General features: G+C 44.0%; 10 protein-coding genes and 1 non-coding gene across 11 annotated transcripts; 6 read left to right on the top strand and 5 right to left on the bottom strand. All coding sequences in view use genetic code 12, as the record gives it.

Moving 5' to 3' along the window:
- Window positions 1-24: 24 nt before the first annotated feature.
- On the bottom strand, window positions 25-987 carry HLJ1 (Chaperone protein dnaJ; the record flags this gene model as incomplete). The annotated part of the gene is made up of 1 exon (XM_006684996.2): window positions 25-987. The coding sequence occupies one exon, from the start codon at window positions 985-987 to the stop codon at window positions 25-27; it is 963 nt and encodes a 320-aa protein (XP_006685059.2).
- A 1934-nt stretch (window positions 988-2921) lies between these two features.
- SPS19_2 (peroxisomal 2 4-dienoyl-CoA reductase sps19) lies at window positions 2922-3788 on the top strand (the record flags this gene model as incomplete). The annotated part of the gene is made up of 1 exon (XM_006684997.1): window positions 2922-3788. One exon carries the CDS (start codon window positions 2922-2924, stop codon window positions 3786-3788), a length of 867 nt encoding a protein of 288 aa, XP_006685060.1.
- Window positions 3789-3915: 127 nt separating this feature from the next.
- On the top strand, window positions 3916-5055 carry MCA1 (Ca(2+)-dependent cysteine protease; the record flags this gene model as incomplete). The annotated part of the gene is made up of 1 exon (XM_006684998.2): window positions 3916-5055. One exon carries the CDS (start codon window positions 3916-3918, stop codon window positions 5053-5055), a length of 1140 nt encoding a protein of 379 aa, XP_006685061.1.
- A 125-nt stretch (window positions 5056-5180) lies between these two features.
- Window positions 5181-7700, top strand: PSN45_002462 (uncharacterized protein; the record flags this gene model as incomplete). Its single annotated transcript, XM_066157875.1, has 1 exon — window positions 5181-7700. One exon carries the CDS (start codon window positions 5181-5183, stop codon window positions 7698-7700), a length of 2520 nt encoding a protein of 839 aa, XP_066013972.1.
- A 158-nt stretch (window positions 7701-7858) lies between these two features.
- Window positions 7859-9727, top strand: TGL3 (triacylglycerol lipase; the record flags this gene model as incomplete). The annotated part of the gene is made up of 1 exon (XM_006685154.1): window positions 7859-9727. The coding sequence occupies one exon, from the start codon at window positions 7859-7861 to the stop codon at window positions 9725-9727; it is 1869 nt and encodes a 622-aa protein (XP_006685217.1).
- Window positions 9728-9731: 4 nt separating this feature from the next.
- On the bottom strand, window positions 9732-10740 carry PSN45_002460 (uncharacterized protein; the record flags this gene model as incomplete). The annotated part of the gene is made up of 2 exons (XM_006685000.2): window positions 9732-10396; window positions 10737-10740. 2 exons carry the CDS (start codon window positions 10738-10740, stop codon window positions 9732-9734), a joined length of 669 nt encoding a protein of 222 aa, XP_006685063.2.
- A 28-nt stretch (window positions 10741-10768) lies between these two features.
- Window positions 10769-10840, bottom strand: PSN45_002459. The gene has a single exon. It is a non-coding gene; the product is annotated as a tRNA-Asp (tRNA).
- Window positions 10841-10991: 151 nt separating this feature from the next.
- PSN45_002458 (uncharacterized protein) lies at window positions 10992-12029 on the bottom strand (the record flags this gene model as incomplete). Its single annotated transcript, XM_006685001.1, has 1 exon — window positions 10992-12029. One exon carries the CDS (start codon window positions 12027-12029, stop codon window positions 10992-10994), a length of 1038 nt encoding a protein of 345 aa, XP_006685064.1.
- Window positions 12030-12552: 523 nt separating this feature from the next.
- On the top strand, window positions 12553-13584 carry QRI7 (Mitochondrial tRNAs modification protein; the record flags this gene model as incomplete). Its single annotated transcript, XM_006685002.2, has 1 exon — window positions 12553-13584. One exon carries the CDS (start codon window positions 12553-12555, stop codon window positions 13582-13584), a length of 1032 nt encoding a protein of 343 aa, XP_006685065.2.
- Window positions 13585-13706: 122 nt separating this feature from the next.
- Window positions 13707-14786, bottom strand: PSN45_002456 (uncharacterized protein; the record flags this gene model as incomplete). The annotated part of the gene is made up of 1 exon (XM_006685003.2): window positions 13707-14786. One exon carries the CDS (start codon window positions 14784-14786, stop codon window positions 13707-13709), a length of 1080 nt encoding a protein of 359 aa, XP_006685066.1.
- A 78-nt stretch (window positions 14787-14864) lies between these two features.
- On the top strand, window positions 14865-17495 carry mlh1 (DNA mismatch repair protein Mlh1; the record flags this gene model as incomplete). Its single annotated transcript, XM_066157874.1, has 1 exon — window positions 14865-17495. One exon carries the CDS (start codon window positions 14865-14867, stop codon window positions 17493-17495), a length of 2631 nt encoding a protein of 876 aa, XP_066013971.1.
- Between the last annotated feature and the right edge of the window lie 21 nt (window positions 17496-17516).

Genomic DNA, 17516 nt, shown 5'->3' with positions numbered 1-17516 from the left:
AGACGAACTGAAAGATGACCATGGTTATATCAAATTATACTGTTTCAACACCTCACAATTTGGCATGGGGTAGTTTTGGGCCCTCTCGAGCTTTCTCTGGTCGGTGGAAAACCATCCTTGAGCCTCTTCGAATAACTGGTTTCGGATCATCTGCTCTCTGGAGCACTTGGTACGTTTGTCTTGGATGAACAGCGTCTCTATTTTGTAATCGAACGTCTTCATCTGCTTATCTGTGTACAGCTTTTTCTGGATGAACTGATCATTCACATAGAAGGGAATATTAAGCGTGGGGGTTGTTCGTTGGGAATTGAACTTGGTGGATGGGGTGAATGAATAATCGGGGACGCTGGGTTCAGCGAAAAGCGTTGGAATCACTGAAATCAACACAAATAAAAGAATCGGGAGGAGTTGTTTGAGGTTGGTGAGCAAGTCGGTGGCGGCTTCAGGATCTGCCCGTGGCTGGCTTTGTCTTTGGCTTTGTCTCTGTCGAGGGAAAGATTGGAATCCGCTTCCGGGACCTCCAAATGATTGGAATGTGAACCCATTATTACCAAATGAAAAGGTCTGACCACCGCCTCTTCTACCGCCAGGAGCACCACCGAAGAAGATGTTGAAGATGTCGTCAAAGTCTGCTGGTTGTCCAAAAGATTGGCCGCCAAATGGGGAGGCACCACCGGCAGTTCTGGCGCTGGCACTAGACATGGAAGGATTAAACCTGGTATCGGGATCAGCTCCGGTGCTATCAAATATGCTCTTCTTATCGGGATCACTCAACACGCTCCAGGCCTTGTTGACGATCTTGAATGCTTCGGCAGCACGGGGATGGGGGTTTTTATCAGGATGTAACTTGATTGCCAACTTTCGGTACGACTTTTTGATTTCGCCATCATTGGCCGATTTGCTTACTTCCAAGATTTCGTAGAACTGGTGAGGCTTGTACGACAAGACCTTCAACACTAGCTTCTCTTGATCGGCCGTATGAGACATGGTTGGGTGGTATTAACGGTACGTGCTTCGCAGAGTTGTTGGGTATCTTTTCAGTCGATAGATGTTCCATTCAGTTCGCAGCGGCGCTGGGGAGCGGGTCGTGTATGGGTCAGAACGTTTTGCCCTTCTCTGGAAGGGGCAGTAACGAAATGGAGGACGGGTAGACGATGGGTAGACGATGGGTGTGTGTATATTATGTGTATGATGGAGGTAGTGCAACTACGGTGCAATAGGAGGTTTAATTGAACAAAATCATCATTGTGGTTCTTGTTCACGGCAGGAATCACTCCCTGGCCACAGACCGCACTATCGCACCGCCATCTCTCGCGGCAGCTCATCGACCGCGCATCTGATCAGTCTCCTTCAATTCCTCCGCCCTCTTCGAATTCCTTGTTCTCTCAATTGCCCCAACTATTTCTCAATAATGCATATGTTTCAGTAGCAAACTTGAAACCCCCTTTTAACCTAGTCACTAGTTGGGCTCCTGGTACGCCGAGTGTTATAATGTAACAAATCATTGTTATCGATAAACATGCCTATTAGGAAACTGTACCCAATAATGTGTGACTACTTCTCCTTATCCTAGCTTTAGGTCCAAGTTGTTTCCGGTTATAGTTACCCCACAACCTCTTATGCACACTTGAGCAGATAACAGGCTCACAAGCTCGTACCCGTCTTAACTGGATGTCGCGCCCCCTTCCCCAGGGGTGTAGAGTTCATCCGCAAAACTATGATTTTAGCGACGGCCACTGGCCCTAAGTAAATGTCTCCACCCGGCCATTAAGGATCTACGACATCCAGATCAGACGGGTGTTGAGTCCAGTCCCATTGTCAACCGTTTAGGCTTTGCAATTAAAGGAGGTACCAATGGACATAATCCTTTGGTTGGGTGGCCAACTAGCCTGACCAAAATCTATAAATACGGGTGCTTTTGCCATGTTTTTTTGATTCCAAATCATATTGCTGTAATGTATACAACAACCGAACCATTAATCAACTCCCACACCATCAAGTGTGCTGTCTGCAACAACTGCTCTTCGTGCTCCTGCAAGAAGAAGTGTGAAGGATGTACTCTGTGCAAAACGAAGTAGGTTTCTTAAGATCACATTCCGCTACAGATCTCAGTTCGTCTCTGCTGCTTAAACTGATGAAGGTTATGCCTTGACCTATGTTTTAGAAGGCAACTTTTGGTTTCAATTCTTCGGGGTTCTTTTCATGATGTGTATTGCTTTGTAGTGTTTTTAGTTCTATGCACAAACCTGTTGGCAGTAAAAGTGGGTTTATTAAAACCAATGCTCGATGAATTAATTGATAGCGAAGAGTAAAATGTACCATATTGGTGTGGTTTCTATCATTGGGTCGTCTTTTGGTAATTCCCCCAAAACTTTTGTTACATCAAACTCAAGATTTTTAGGGACTTTATTGTTTATCTGGGGGAAGTCTTCAAGCTTAGCCTTCAAATATTCATTAATATGTACTTGTTGGGTACTAGAAGGTTCTTTACACTTCCACATTTTGGGAATGTATTTCTAATTATGAATTTGTGGATGATACTTTTGCACCAGATATGCGACTAAATGCAACACGGTAGTGCGTAGGAAGTTCAAGAATATTTTCGCAGCCGATGCATAATGGAGCTAGTCCCAACATCACCCATACCAACAAAAACCGTTCTGACCCATTCTACTCTACCGAGGCAGCAAAAACTACCCCCACAGAGACTGCTTTTTCCCTAACACATTCCATCGGTTGGGTAGTACATGCTTCATAGTTCACGCTTCGTTCATGTTATTTCTCCAACTCCTATAACTTACGTTCACATGTGGGCATACACGCCCGCTAACCGAAGGCCGCGGATGCCCCACAATTTCAAACCCGTAGTATAAAATCATCTGAAGTCCAGCAAATTTCCATTCTCACACTATTTTATCATCATGGATTTGGACAGAACGTACTTACAAACCAGTGCCTGGAAATCAAACATCTTCAAGGGAAAAGTGGTGTTTGTGACTGGCGGAGCTGGAACCATCTGCAAGGTTCAAACACAAGCGTTGGTGTTACTAGGAGCCGATGCTGCTATCATTGGTCGTAATGAAGCCAAAACCATCAAAGCCGCGGAAGAGTTGGCCAAATTAAGAGATGGCGCCAAGGTTGTTGGAATAGGAAATGTCGACGTCCGGGACGTCCAGTCCATTGCCAACGCGGTGGAAACCACGGTGGAGAAATTGGGCAGAATCGATTTTGTGATTGCGGGTGCCGCTGGAAACTTCTTGAGTGACTTCAACCATTTGTCGAGTAACGCCTTCAAGTCGGTTGTATCGATCGACTTGTTGGGGTCCTTCAACACCATCAAGGCATGCTTTCCTCAATTGAGGAAAAACAAGGGTAAAGTGATTTTTGTCTCGGCCACCTTACACTATTACGGAGTGCCATTCCAGGCACATGTGGGTGCTGCCAAGGCGGGAGTGGACGCGTTGTCTAACGCGTTGGCGGTGGAATTGGGCCCGTTGGGAATCACCTGTAACTGTATTGCTCCTGGAGCCATTGGCGGAACCGAAGGTATGTCTCGTTTGACACCTCCAGGCCAAAGGCCCACGGAAACCAGAGTTCCATTACAGAGACTTGGTAGCACCAGGGATATCGCCGATGCTACGGTGTACTTGTTCTCGCCTGCGGCGGACTATGTCACGGGAACCATCCAGGTGGTGGATGGGGGGTTGTGGCACATTGGAAACATGATGGGAGATTTGTACCCGGATGTGATTATCAGCCAGGGAGAGGACGAGCACTCCAAGTTGTAGATTTCAATACAGATAGTTAAGAGTTGATTGTAGATCACTGAAAGTTGATTGTAGCGCAGATTATTGTTGCAGCCACAAGGCGCGGAAAACGAGCATTAAATTTCATCTTCCTTCAACTACTGTCACCATGTTCCCAGGATCAGGACAACACTCGTACGGTGGTAGACCACAGCAGTACCAACAATCCAATAACTACGGCCCACCACAGGGGGCACCACCCTCGGGCTATGGCCAACAACAATATTCCAGACCCTCAAATCCTCCTCCCCCACAATCACAACAATACGCCAGAGGCCAATTGTCGGCTCCCAGTACCGCGCCCCAGCAGTTCAACTCGCAAGTAAACGCCCAGTTTCTGTACTCAAACTGTTCGGGCCGTAGAAAAGCTTTGCTCGTGGGGGTCAACTACTTTGGCACCAACAACGAGTTGAAAGGGTGCATTAATGATGTTAAGAACATGAGTAGCTTTTTAAACAAGCAGTTTGGGTACTCGTGGGACGATATGGTGATTTTGACCGATGACCAGCGCCAGTACAACAAAATTCCTACTCGAGAAAACATCTTAAGAGGCATGCAATGGTTGACGCGTGATGCCAGGCCCAACGACTCGTTGTTTTTCCACTATTCGGGCCACGGGGGAGTGACTAAGGATTTGGACGGAGATGAAGAGGATGGCACTGACCAGGTGATTTATCCGTTGGACTTTGAACAGAATGGGTTCATTGTAGACGACATCATGCACGAGATCATGGTTAGACCTTTGCCAATGGGATGTCGGTTAACGGCGTTGTATGATTCGTGCCATTCCGGAACCGCGTTGGACTTGCCATATGTCTACTCCACCAAGGGAGTAGTGAAAGAACCCAGTATTCTCAAGGACGTGGGGGGCGATGCGTTGTCGGCGGTTCTTTCGTATGAACGTGGTAACGTGGGAGGCATGCTCTCTTCCTTGGGGAAGATGGCAAAAACGGTGATGAACCAAGGTAGTTTTGATGAGGACAAGGTAAGACAGATGAAGGCTTCTCCGGCAGACGTGATCAGTTTGTCGGGAAGTAAAGACGACCAGACATCTGCTGATGCCAGCTTCAACGGGTCTGCCAGTGGTGCCATGAGTTATGCCTTCATCTCCATTTTGTCGCAGTTCCCTGAACAATCCTACCTTAGTTTGTTGAACAGAATGAGAGACTTTTTAAAGGCCAAGTACTCACAAAAGCCTCAGTTAAGTAGTTCTCACCCCATAGACATGAACTTGAAGTTTATCATGTAAGGGCAGTAATATAAATAAATATATAAGTTTTGTCTGGTGTATTGCATCATCAGTTCGCGGTCGCGGTCGCAGTCGCAGTCGTATCATCTAAAAATGTAAACTTACCGCCAACTCTTATTATTCTCATGGCTGACAAGTTTGGTAGACACAAATCCGCCCGGTGGGTGCGAGCCTCTGTCCCGTCGTATGGAGATGAATGGAATGACGATGAGTATGACTACAGCAGCGGCTCCGACTCATCGAATCATGTCACCTCCCCAGATATAAATAACGTCGTGGCAGAGAGATTCGTACTTCCCGAACATCAATTAGCACCACAAACTCAAAAGTCGCCTTCTGGTAGCCCCCAGAAGAAGCCGGATGAAAAGCTCGTGCTTTCTATCGACAAAATGCAAACGGAAGATTCAGACTCAGACGATGACCATCAGCTGAATCACGAAAGACCTCCATCAAAAATGGGGCTTCATGACGACAATGGAACCATCAAACAAACCATCATTTCACACCCACAGCCGGTGGACCAAAATATTGGCCCGGACTTGGAGCCTCCAACCCCAAACTTCACTCTGGCCACAGTACCAGCACCGTATACTCCTGAGACCCCATCATCAGAGCAAAGCTTTCAATCTGACGCTGATTCGATCCAGAACGAAACTGCATTGCGTGTAGCTGACCACAGCCGTATTGGTCTGCTGGTTGATAAGGCATCTCGCTTGGGTGACCAAGATGTAATTGCAGAAGGTCAACCAGCCGAGTCTAAGCTTGAAGCCGAAGCCAATGCTCCGTTGGTGTTATCCATTGACGGGCGAAACTTCGAGAATTCTGACTCTGAAACTGACCAGGATGATCCCATTCCGTACTACGAGAAGAGGTTTGATGCTGATGCTGCTACCGAAACAGCCCTGGAAAATGAACAGGGTTCTCCCACCAAAGCTGTTGATATCGAGAGCCAGACAATTGGAGAAGGCAATGAGACTTTCGATTCACTTATTCAGGACTTGCAAAATGCGTCTATGGTCTCTAGTGCTGGCAATGGATCAGGTGACCGTGAAATGTTGCCTCCAATTGACACAAATGTCTCTTTACCCGACTTTGAAAATGAATACAGCTACTACGACTACGGCTACGATGACGGAGACCAGAGTGCCGAGGTTACACCCATTGCTCCTCTCGCTACTAAGGACGAACAGAGAATACATCAACAATATGTCCAAGGGTTGACAGGACATAAGCCATCGGTGCGTAAACCTCCTATGGATGTGCAAATACCGGCTGTTAAAGATGTTGCTTCTCTTGACTCCAGAACAGATTCACCCAACTACGCTACCTTTTCTGACGCTGTGGACGCCTATATGAGTGACCGTACCAGCGGGCACACCTCTAAGAGCGAGTCGTTAGGACCTGCGAGTGACACAGAGACTATTGAAGAAGAACCCAGTGACCATGATACTACTGAACCCGATACCACTCCAACAGAGACAGAAGCTCCAGAATATCCAGACGTCAAGACTCCAGAGTCAAGGCTTCCTCCACAAGAACAAGGCGGTGAACTACATCCGGTAGCTTCATCAGGGTCATTATCCACGGGAAAGCTTTCTTTTGACCAACGTGGAGAGTCTTTCGAACCTCCCTCTTCTGAGAAGGATCTCAACAGAAGAGACTCCACCATGAGTACCAACACATTCTCAATGGGAGCATGGAAGCCAAATACCAATAACTTCAGAGACAGATTCATAGGAGACAACGACAACGAGTCTGCTTTCAACTTCAACATGGAAGACCTGAACGCCGGGTATCAGCGGTTCACAAAACCAAGAAATGTTTCAGACAATATGTCGATGCTCAGTGCTCCTTCAATACCGGAGACAGTCGATGTTGCATTACCCAGTATTCACGAGGACTCAGATTTGGATGAAGAAGACGAGTTTCAAGACAATACTTTCGGTAGTGGTACAAACACCTCTGATGGCAGTGCGTCCAACGAACGTGGTATTTCCAACAGCTCGCTCTTAAGTAGTCATGAGTACAATGAAGGAAAGTTCAACGAGCAGATGAGCTCACTGGATTCGGTGGTTAAGACCAAAGCCCAAAGGTATACCAGTCTTCTCTCCCCAGTTGCAGACAACGAAGGTCAATCCAACCGGTCGATTTCTGAAAGTGAAAGTACAAACTCAAATACCCCCAGCGGGGATATGTCGGGAGCTCCAACCTTGACATCTGCACAAGCGCAGCTGCACAAGAGAGATTTTAGTGACGTTTCTACCGTTACCATTTCTACAAGAAAGACTTTCCCACCTAATTCTTACCCTGTTTCGAACTGGAAAACCATGATGAAACCGTCACAGCCTCAAGATAGAATCAAATTGTTGAAAGAGGCTTTGATGAAGGAGTATGCTTATGACACTGGCTTACAGACCTGGCTACACGAGACCCTTACCAAGTCTGACAACTCCTCCAACATGCACATTGGTGAAATCGCTTCTCAGGCATATCAAAACGCTGCGCATAATGATTTGAGAAGACATGTTTCGATAAGAAGCCGAGTTTCTAGTGTCAAGGATAAGGTGGAGACCGGAGGGTTACATGCTTCGAACTTGGGTAAGAAATTCTTCAGTAGGAGTAAGAAACTTATGAGATCTACTTAGCCTTGTTATACGTTTTATTTGACTGCGAAAAATACTCTGTGCGCACTCTTCACATGCGATTGTAAAAGTCGTTTCTCATCTTATCGGAAGTTAGCAGAAGAGCATGATAATTGGTTGGCGGTACTAGGGCATTATACATCACATCACACAACATCCATATGCTCAAGAAAATACTTCAGCGGTACTTGTTACCTATCATCACCTTCATTTTCAATCACACGCCTTCTTTTATTTGGGCGTTAGTGGAGTTTCTCCTCGATGTGTTTTTCTTCTGGGTCAAGAAAATATATCTGGTTTACTACAGCAAAGATTCCCTTAAAGAGTACTTGGACCAACTAAAGAACGTAAGGACCTACAACGAGTGGAAGAAAACCGTGGTCGAAATCGATAAAATCACAAATCTCGATTTGTGGAGACAGAATTTCATATCAAAGCATTACGATTATGTGTTAATTGACGAGAGAACCAAGCAGTTGAGAAGAGCAAGAATCAATAACGACGCTCCACTTTTGATGTCACTCTTAAGAGGAGGTCTTCTACGGAATTTTGGGGGTATTGCTCAGAAGAAGCTTTATCTCAAGTCGTACATGGGAACCAAATTTAAAATTGAAGAGTACATCGCCGAAGTATTGGACTGTGTGAATTACTTGCACGATAGTCTCAACTCGGAAAAAGATACCAGAAATACCGAATATATCATGAATAGCAAGCAGTTGACGTTGGACTTCTTCCACGATGCTCGTCAATCATTTGGTAGCACGGCTTTAATTCTTCAAGGTGGTTCGCTTTTTGGTTTATGCCATTTGGGGGTGGTGAAGGCGTTATATTTCAAGGGCCTTTTGCCCCGTATCTTTGGAGGTAGTGCTGTGGGAGCGGCAGTGGCTTCATTAGTATGCTGTTTGACTGACGATGAGTTGATTCCCATTTTGATTTCCATTGCTGATGTTATGGGTAACGTGGACCGTTTAAACCATGATGTAGATGAAAGATACGGAAATGTGTTGGAAAATGTGATCAAGAAAGGCTACTCTCAGGAAATCTTGTTGTTCCTCAAGTTTGTACGAGATACTATTGGAGACTTGACTTTTGAAGAGGCGTACTTGAAGACGGAGAAGATTCTCAATATCGCTATCCACCCCACCGACCAGTCAGTTCCTTCATTGCTCAACTATATTACCTCACCCAATGTGATTATATGGACGGCAATCTATGCTTCTATTGGTACGGGAGTTCTTTCTGACGATGTGCAATTGTATGTTAAAGATTTTAACAACAAAGTAGTTCTTCAGTCTCCAAACCTCAACGTGAGGTTCTTGAAACCACAAGACGTCAGCTACTCCCAGCGGTACTTTTCCTCGTCATCATCGTCAAGACACAGTTCGAAGGATGACCTTCTGTCAGAGACTTACTCTGACTCCCACTACCACTTGAAGGCGAAATCGGCGTACACAAGGCTTACGGAGCTATTCAACGTCAACCATTTCATCACCAGTTTAGTACGGCCGTACTTGGCACCATTGATTTCCAACGACTTGAAACATCACACCGAGTATGGTAGAACCAAGTACCATAGAGTCACCAACCAAGTGAAAGAAGACTTAGTGGCGGACACAGACGACCAGCTCCAATACAAAAATGACATCAACGAAGCGTATGTGAAAGACTCTGGGTTTACAGTGGTCAAACATATGAAGAATGTCTTTGGAATGGAGGTAAAACATCGTCTTGAAGTTATCAACAAACTTGGTTTACTTCCAGATACTATTAAACGACTTGTTATTGATGAAAAGCCTTCGAACCCCCAGTCACTTGCCAGTATCAGGGAAATAACTATTGTTCCTGAATTGAGATACTTGGTGAAAGATTTCGGGAGAGTGTTTGATGTTCACAAAACCATGGAGAACATTCCCTATTGGGTTTTGGTAGGTGAAAGATCTGTTTGGCCGTTGTTTCCATTGATATGGTCAAGATGTGCTATTGAGTTTGCTTTGGATGACTTATATAATATACATAGGAAAAAGTTTTAACGAGCTAACGGAAATATAATTTGATATTCGATTCTTTCGTAACGTTGTAGGTGTAGCTTTTCTCATCGATTATGATACTAGACTCAAATGGAAGCGGTCCCTTTGAAACTGTCAAGATTCCAGTGATGTCTTTAGCTCTTCCTGTTGTTAGAGGCTCTAAGTAGATGTTCAAATGAGCTCTTTGGTGCAATTTCACTAGAAAGTCTGAAGTCTTGAAGTTAGGATCGTAAGCCTCCTTTGAGTGGATATCCACGATCTGAGGACTTGTATGGCACGATATCACAAATAAGTTTCGACATAAGCGGTTGAGTTTGACAAGAGAGTTGGATAGTTCAACACTGGATATGCTTGTAGCAGTCAATAAGATCTCGGGGTTTTCGATAAATACAATCTTGTTTACACCTGGAACCATCAGTAGTTGTTTGATAATGAAGCTGAACAACTTTGAAGTTTGTGACGAAGCGTTTTCAGGATTGGTTATGTGCTTGGTGAATAAATCAGTGAAGCAGTCAATGAAATGAAAATTGGACTCTCTAGATAAGTCAACCCCGTTCTTCTTACATGCTTTAGTATAGAACTCTAGCAAATTAGAGAACGATATGTAGATCACCTGACTTCTTTTTGGAGTTTGTTTGGTGAGGTCTTTGTTAACCAAACAGGCGGTTCCAACTAATGAGTTTTCAATTAGTGAATTGACAAACCAGGTGGGCTGCGTCCCCTCTGTATATGCGATTATGGAAAGATGTGAGGAAGAAGAAGATAGTAATTTGTCTGACACTATGCTGTTGTCTTTGAAGAGAACCAAATCTTGTTCTTGAATGGACGTCATGGCTGATTCAAAGAATGCTCATCGGTGCGAGTATCAAAATCGAGAATGAAAGTATTTCGAGGTGCACATTTCCAGCTCGATCAGATAAGGACAATTCTGAGTGAACAAAAATACCTCTTCCAGAATATGTTCGATTAGATGTTAATAGACCTGTAAGGTTTCATATACCTGAGGTCATACTCATCCAGTATAGTTAAAAACTTAAAAAAAAGCTCCGCGACGGGGAATTGAACCCCGGTCCCCCGCGCGACAAGCGGGGATTCTAGCCACTAAACTATCACGGACTTTAATGATAGTGAATACTGTATGAACTTCAAGTATTGCAAAAATACCCTTTTAACTGGAGAAACCAGCTCCAAAGGACTACATAACCCCATGTTTACTTCAGCTCATATATGCCTCTATTTACAGATTTATAAATACTATTTTACAAGTTTATTCTAAAGCCCCCTTGCTCACCAACATGGAATCGATCTTCTTTAACGATACCTGATACAATAAAAGCATGATCGAACTTTGGATACCCGTCCAGATGAATCTTGGACCCACTCCATAGAACATCCCAAGAACCCCTTCAGTGTGGTAGATTGAACGCAATGCTTTGATGGTTGACATTTGCACAGCTGAAGTCGACGCTTCGGTAGCCGTTTGTATTCGAGTTTTTATCACGTCTAATGGGGTGGTGAGCACACCAGCAAGACCACCAGCTGATGCACCACTTAACAATTCAGCACCAATCGACAAATCTTCACTGTCGTTGTAAAAAATGGCCAACTGCCGAAATCTCTCGTAGAATGCAAATTGCAAGGCACTGAATGGCAAATCTCTGAAAAGAGTTTCCTTATACCCAAAAACAAACGTACGAGATCCTTCTACTCGATGGATGGTTTTCACGGCATCCACAAGACCCTTGTAGTTGTAGCCGCTTCCCTTTGTATACGGGTTATTGTACCGGCCTTGCAATTGAAGTCTGGTTTTCAACACCTCTGATGGCACATAAAATACGCTCGAAGCTAAATCTCCAAGTATGCCTGCCAAAAAGTACGCCAAAGTTTCATTCATGCGCAAGTCCTTGATGAGGGTCCGCTTGGAGTACTCGTACATCCCGAAAAATGCAGCAGTTGAAGGTAAGGACCCCAAAATTGCAGGAGAGTATCCACCATAAAGGCCTCTAAAAAATCCTTCTTCTTTTAGAATCGTCGTGAAGGCCGGAATCATATTCTTATACTTTAAATTCTGCATGAACCCCTGCTGTCTGGTTTTGACGGTATCTAGTGAGTGCATGGATGTATCACCAACCATACCTCCTAAACCTCCAGCTATCATACAGTTTATTATAGGCGATTCGGACGCTTTATTGTTATCATTGTCGTCTTTAGCAAGCATATCAATGCATTCAGACCCGAAATTTGTGTCATAATGTTGCGGCGGGTACCCTAGGGGTACAGTTGGGGTTGTTAACAAAGTAGACATTCAACGAGGACCTGGAGCCGAGTTGATACAAATATAAAATGACACAAGATGGACAGGGAAAATGAGTAAAGATGAAAGGGATGTAAGTGGGGGTATCGATACAGATGCCGGTACCAACAACCACAGTAGTAAAACAACAAGCGGGTGTACCAAACAAACAAATTAAATTCCTAGGAACCGTGAAAGCTTCGATGTTTTGGAAAAAAATTGCTGCTGCGAATTATTCAAACGTCGTAAGAAATAAATCCAATTGCAAACAAAAGGTCATATGATTGGTGGTTTATGGCACATACCAAGAAATATCGGCCGGAGACTTCCAGTGGCTAGAATAATTCTACGAAACTATAAGGTATTGGCCTTAGAGTCCTCATGTGACGACTCTTGCCTTGCCCTCCTACAGAAGATGCCTGGCCAAACAGCACCTGTTGTGCTAGATGAGATGAAAAGAACTCTAAATTCACAACCGTTTGGAGGGATTATCCCTACACACGCACACGAGTTCCACCAGAAGCACATTGGTAACATGTTACAAGATTTCTGTGCTAAAAACGGTCTTGATTCTGTTCCTCCAGATCTCATTTGTTGCACCAGAGGACCAGGTATGGTGGGATCTTTATCTGTAAGTCTCCAGCTTGCCAAAGGGCTTGCAATAGCATGGAATAAACCGTTGATCGGAGTAAACCATATGCTAGGGCATATTTTGGTTTCAAAGCTTACATCTACCCCACAATACCCGTTTTTAAGTTTACTCGTGAGCGGAGGCCACACCATGCTAGTACACCTGAAATCAATATCAGACCATGAAATTTTGATCGATACTTGTGATATTGCTGTGGGCGACTCTATCGACAAGTGTGCACGGCAGATTGGTTTGAAGGGCAATCTTTTGGGAAAAGAGTTGGAAGAATATGTGGACTCGATTCCCGAATGTGTCAAGTTGCAGCTTGATGAGATATCAACAGAAACTCGAAACAATGAGTTCAATTTCCAGCTCAAGTTGCCTTTGAGAGGTCCACATAACAAGGCGATTCCCGACGAGCTCCAGTTCACATTTGCACCATTTTTAAGCACCATTCAGCATTATATGAAAAACCACTCATTAGATGAAGGCTCGAAGCAGTTCATTGCGTACAAAACTCAAAATCACTTATTTGAGCACATTATCGACAGAGTGAACGTAGCTCTAGAGAAGCATGGAGTGGTGGAAACCATCAGAACCAAAGGAGATTCTAAGTTCCAAGGTGTACGAGATTTGGTGTTTTCAGGTGGAGTAGCATCCAATAAAACATTCAGGAAGTTACTACAAAAGGGCCTTAACACCAAACTTTTAGGAGCAGAGCCCGATTCTTTCTCCTTCCACTTTCCGGATATCTCTTTGTGCACCGACAATGCAGTTATGATTGGGGTGGCAGGAATCGATATATTCGAGAACCTTAAGATTAAGACTGACATGAGCGTGTTGCCCATTCGAAAATGGCCCATGAACGAATTATTAACGGTTGATGGGTGGATCAAGGTTCTGGAAGACGAAGTAAACGAAGTGACATGTAAATAGACACCAATGTTAGCGGTACCCTGTAAATATTTTAATTGAAAACGTAGTTAACGGATATACAGTAATATACAATGGTGTGAGGTAACTAGTATCATACCTTGGTGGCTAGTTATCCATCCTAATCATTCAATATCCTCATCCTCGTGGAAATCGGGTCTGGGGGTGGACAGCTGGTTTGCTTCATCTTCATCATTATCAGCATCTTCATCATCATCTTCATTATCATCATCATCATCATCATCTGCCTGGTCCCAGACTTCACCTTCAACATCTCTATGACCAAGGTACCCTTCGGTTATGTTATACTTCTCTATAAGAGTCTGCCATGTAAAATAGTCAAAAGATGCAATGTGATGTGAGTTTTTCTCACCTCTTTCCTCATGCATAAGATCTCCTGGAGAAGCAATACCCACACTTGTGATCATAGGGATTCCATTACCATCTTTAAAGAGTCTCAACCTCCCGTCTCGGATCAAGAAACTCGTGAAGAACAAGTTTTCAACCGACTGTGAGAAAGACGTAGGATCAATGAAGAACTTGAAGAAGTTAATGGCATCAGAATTTCCTTTCTGCTTTTTTCGGATCTCAGCAAATACCGACCGTACTATCGTAGCAGTGTTTTGTGTATCAGTTTCTAGGTCATTTGCAGTCACCTGCTGAGCGGTGGTCAGGGTCAACCCACGGGTGTCATCGACTCGACGGCTTCTATTAATCACTCTTTTTTCAGACTCCAAAGGCCCATTTAAAAACTCCATTGGTATTGGTTTGTTACTGGTTTTGTAGTATAAGAGACCTAACTTCAACCAGCTGAAACCGTTGAACTTCTCTTCCATGAGGTTGGAATCCACATATTCCTCTTCTGTTTCCTCCTGTGGCTCTTGCTTAGTTCTTCCCAAATACAACTTGAGTTTGTGAACAAATTCTTCTGAGTTTAACGCTACCCCCAAATCACCGAACTTGAGATTCCTGGCATTTATGGATGCGTACGCTGATGTTTCACTCAACGCCTGGGAATCAGAGTGGTAAACAGCCATTTTGGAAGAACTCTTCACGTTTGCAAACAAGTCGTGAAGCTCTGTTAGATGCTTTAAAATCATGGACCCGGCCTTACCCTGATACGCCAAATGAGCATCGTCTTTCAACTTCTTTCTGTACCCATCGTACTGCTGAGCGACCTCATACGTGCTGGCTCTCTTCAGCATAACCTTCCAATGATTCGAATGATAACTGTGCGGTAGAAATTTACACACGGATTGCGCGTCTTTTTGATTTACGCTACCATGTCTGCGATGACCAGTGAAGATACAATTGGCACCGGCAAGATCAGAAAACTTGACCCGTTGGTTGTGAACAAGATAGCAGCAGGAGAAATTGTAATCCAGCCAGCCAACGCGTTGAAGGAGTTGGTGGAGAATTCTATAGATGCCCATTCCACCATGATCGATATCCTAGTCAAAGATGGAGGGTTGAAACTTCTCCAAATCACCGATAATGGCGACGGAATTGAGAAGGAAGACTTGGGGCTTTTGTGTGAACGGTTTGCCACGTCGAAGTTGGCCAAGTTTGAGGACTTGGAATCGATTGCAACCTTTGGATTCAGAGGTGAGGCTTTAGCATCGATATCCCACATCTCGCGTTTATCAGTGATTACCAGGAGCAAAAGCAGTACTTTCCCACTCGCGTACAAGGCATACTATATCAACGGGAAACCAGCTGGACAGAACTTCAAAGGAACTAACACAGAGCCTAAGGCCATTGCTGGGAAAGAGGGAACTCAACTTATAGTGGAAGACTTGTTTTACAATCTTCCTTCGAGATTGAGCTCCATACGATCTCGCAACGATGAGTACTTGAAGATATTGGACGTGGTGGGGAAGTATGCGGTGAATAGCGATGGTGTTGGATTTAGCTTGAAGAAACATGGGGATTTCCAACATGCTTTGATGACTCGTCCCGGCATGCCTCTCAAAGAAAGAATAAGAATGGTGTACGGAGCCGAGTGTTCGAACCAGTTACTTGATCTTGAGGTCAATGGTGATGATACTGAAGGCCAGTATTTGGACAAGTTCGGAATGGTTAAAGTTAAAGGTGCAATCACCAACTGTAATTTCAACTACAGAAAGAAGATGCAGTCTATATTTTTCATTAACCAGAGACTTGTGTCGTGTGATCCTCTTCGAAGAGCTATTCACTCGATCTACCTGATCTTTTTACCAAAAGGGTTTCAACCGTTTGTATATATAAGTCTTGAGTTGAAACCTGAAATACTTGATGTGAACATTCATCCCACTAAAAGAGAAGTGAGATTTTTGCATGAAGAGGAGATAATCGAGGTGATAGTGACAAATGTGCATAAGCTTCTCACGAGCGTTGACACTTCTCGGACTTTTAAGTCTCAGAATTTGAACTCAAAGAGAGAAAGGCAGGAAGAGGTCGAGTATTCTCAGGTGGCCAAAAAGTACAGACAGGAGAATAAGTTGGTTAGAGTGGATGTCAGTCAGCCTCGTTTGAATGAATTGTTGTCACATCGAAATTCAGGGTCTGCTAATGTGTCCAAGCAGGGTTTACGATCTCTGGAGCATGGCTCAAATGAGTTGTTTGTGACGGAAGAAGCAAATGAAGAGATACAAACAGAGACGTTGTATCCCGTTTGTGATGAGGTTTCTAAGTCAGATGATGATTCCAATTTGAAGCACGACACAGTTGATTCTGAAGTGCAGTTAGAGGAAGCGCATTTAGAAGAAGTGCAGTTAGAGGAAGCGCAGTTAGAAGAAGTGCAGTTACAAGAAGTATTTGATTCTGAATCTCAATTAGAAAAGGACAAAGATATCGATCAGTCACCTGCAGCAGTGTTAGTTGTTGACTACAAAGATATTGAAGAAGTACTGCCTGACGAAGGATCTATAGCTCCTCCAGAACAGGAGACAGGCGAGAATTCCCACACTGCCAGTCCAGTTGAGGACCTAAGTATCGATGAAACCTTCACCTCAAGAAAACAACTCAGAGATAAATTTATCAATTCAGCTACTAGAGCCCCCTCATTACCAACCAGTGAATCAGACGATGAAACTCGACTTGCTGATACAAAAAGTGCGTCTTCAGATGACTCGGACATACACTTAGAAATAGAAAGGATCACCTTCCCGGACACAATGGTGGTAACCGGCCGGAAACGAGTTCTGCAGACTTTGGACAGTGTAATTGAGTTGAGAACATCGGTAACAGAGTCTACAAATATCGAACTCACAAACATTATAAGCAAAAGTTCATATATTGGGCTTGTCGACGAATACAAACGACTCTGCTGCTTCCAACACGATGTGAGGCTCTATCTTTGTGACTACTCCGCGTTACTTTTCGAATTTTATTACCAAGTAGCATTAAGTGAGTTTTGCAATTATGGTATAGTCGAACTTTCAGAACCGGTTTGTTTAGAAGAACAGCTCCAAAGTCTCCACGAACTTGATACCACTATCCCACTTCAAGATGCTCAGAGCATGATACAAGAAATTTTCAACATGAAAGACATGTTTGGAGAGTATTTTCTGATGAATTTCGAGAAGACTGACAACAAGCATTACATTGTTTCACTACCAATGCTTGTCAAAGATATTATGCCCTGTTTAAACAAGCTTCCTTTTTTCTTGTATAAGCTTGCAACAAAAATCAACTACGAAGACGAGCAAAAGTGTCTCCAAGGAATCATGAAACAAATTTCTTTACTATATTTGCCTGAGATAGTGGAGGAAGAAGACTCAGACGAGTCAACAAGAGCAGAAACAAATAAATTTCTCTCCGAAACGATTTTTCCCCTTCTAAGAACCCATTTCAAAGCCCCAAGCTCGTTGTCGGCAAACATAACGCAAATAGCCGACTTACCGGGCTTATATAGGATATTCGAAAGATGCTAACGAAAAATACACACGCTCGCA

This window comes from Yamadazyma tenuis, chromosome 3 (genome assembly GCF_029203305.1).
Source record: "Yamadazyma tenuis chromosome 3, complete sequence".
Taxonomy (NCBI): Eukaryota; Fungi; Ascomycota; class Pichiomycetes; order Serinales; family Debaryomycetaceae; genus Yamadazyma; species Yamadazyma tenuis.
This window is presented reverse-complemented; position numbering and strand designations above follow the sequence as displayed.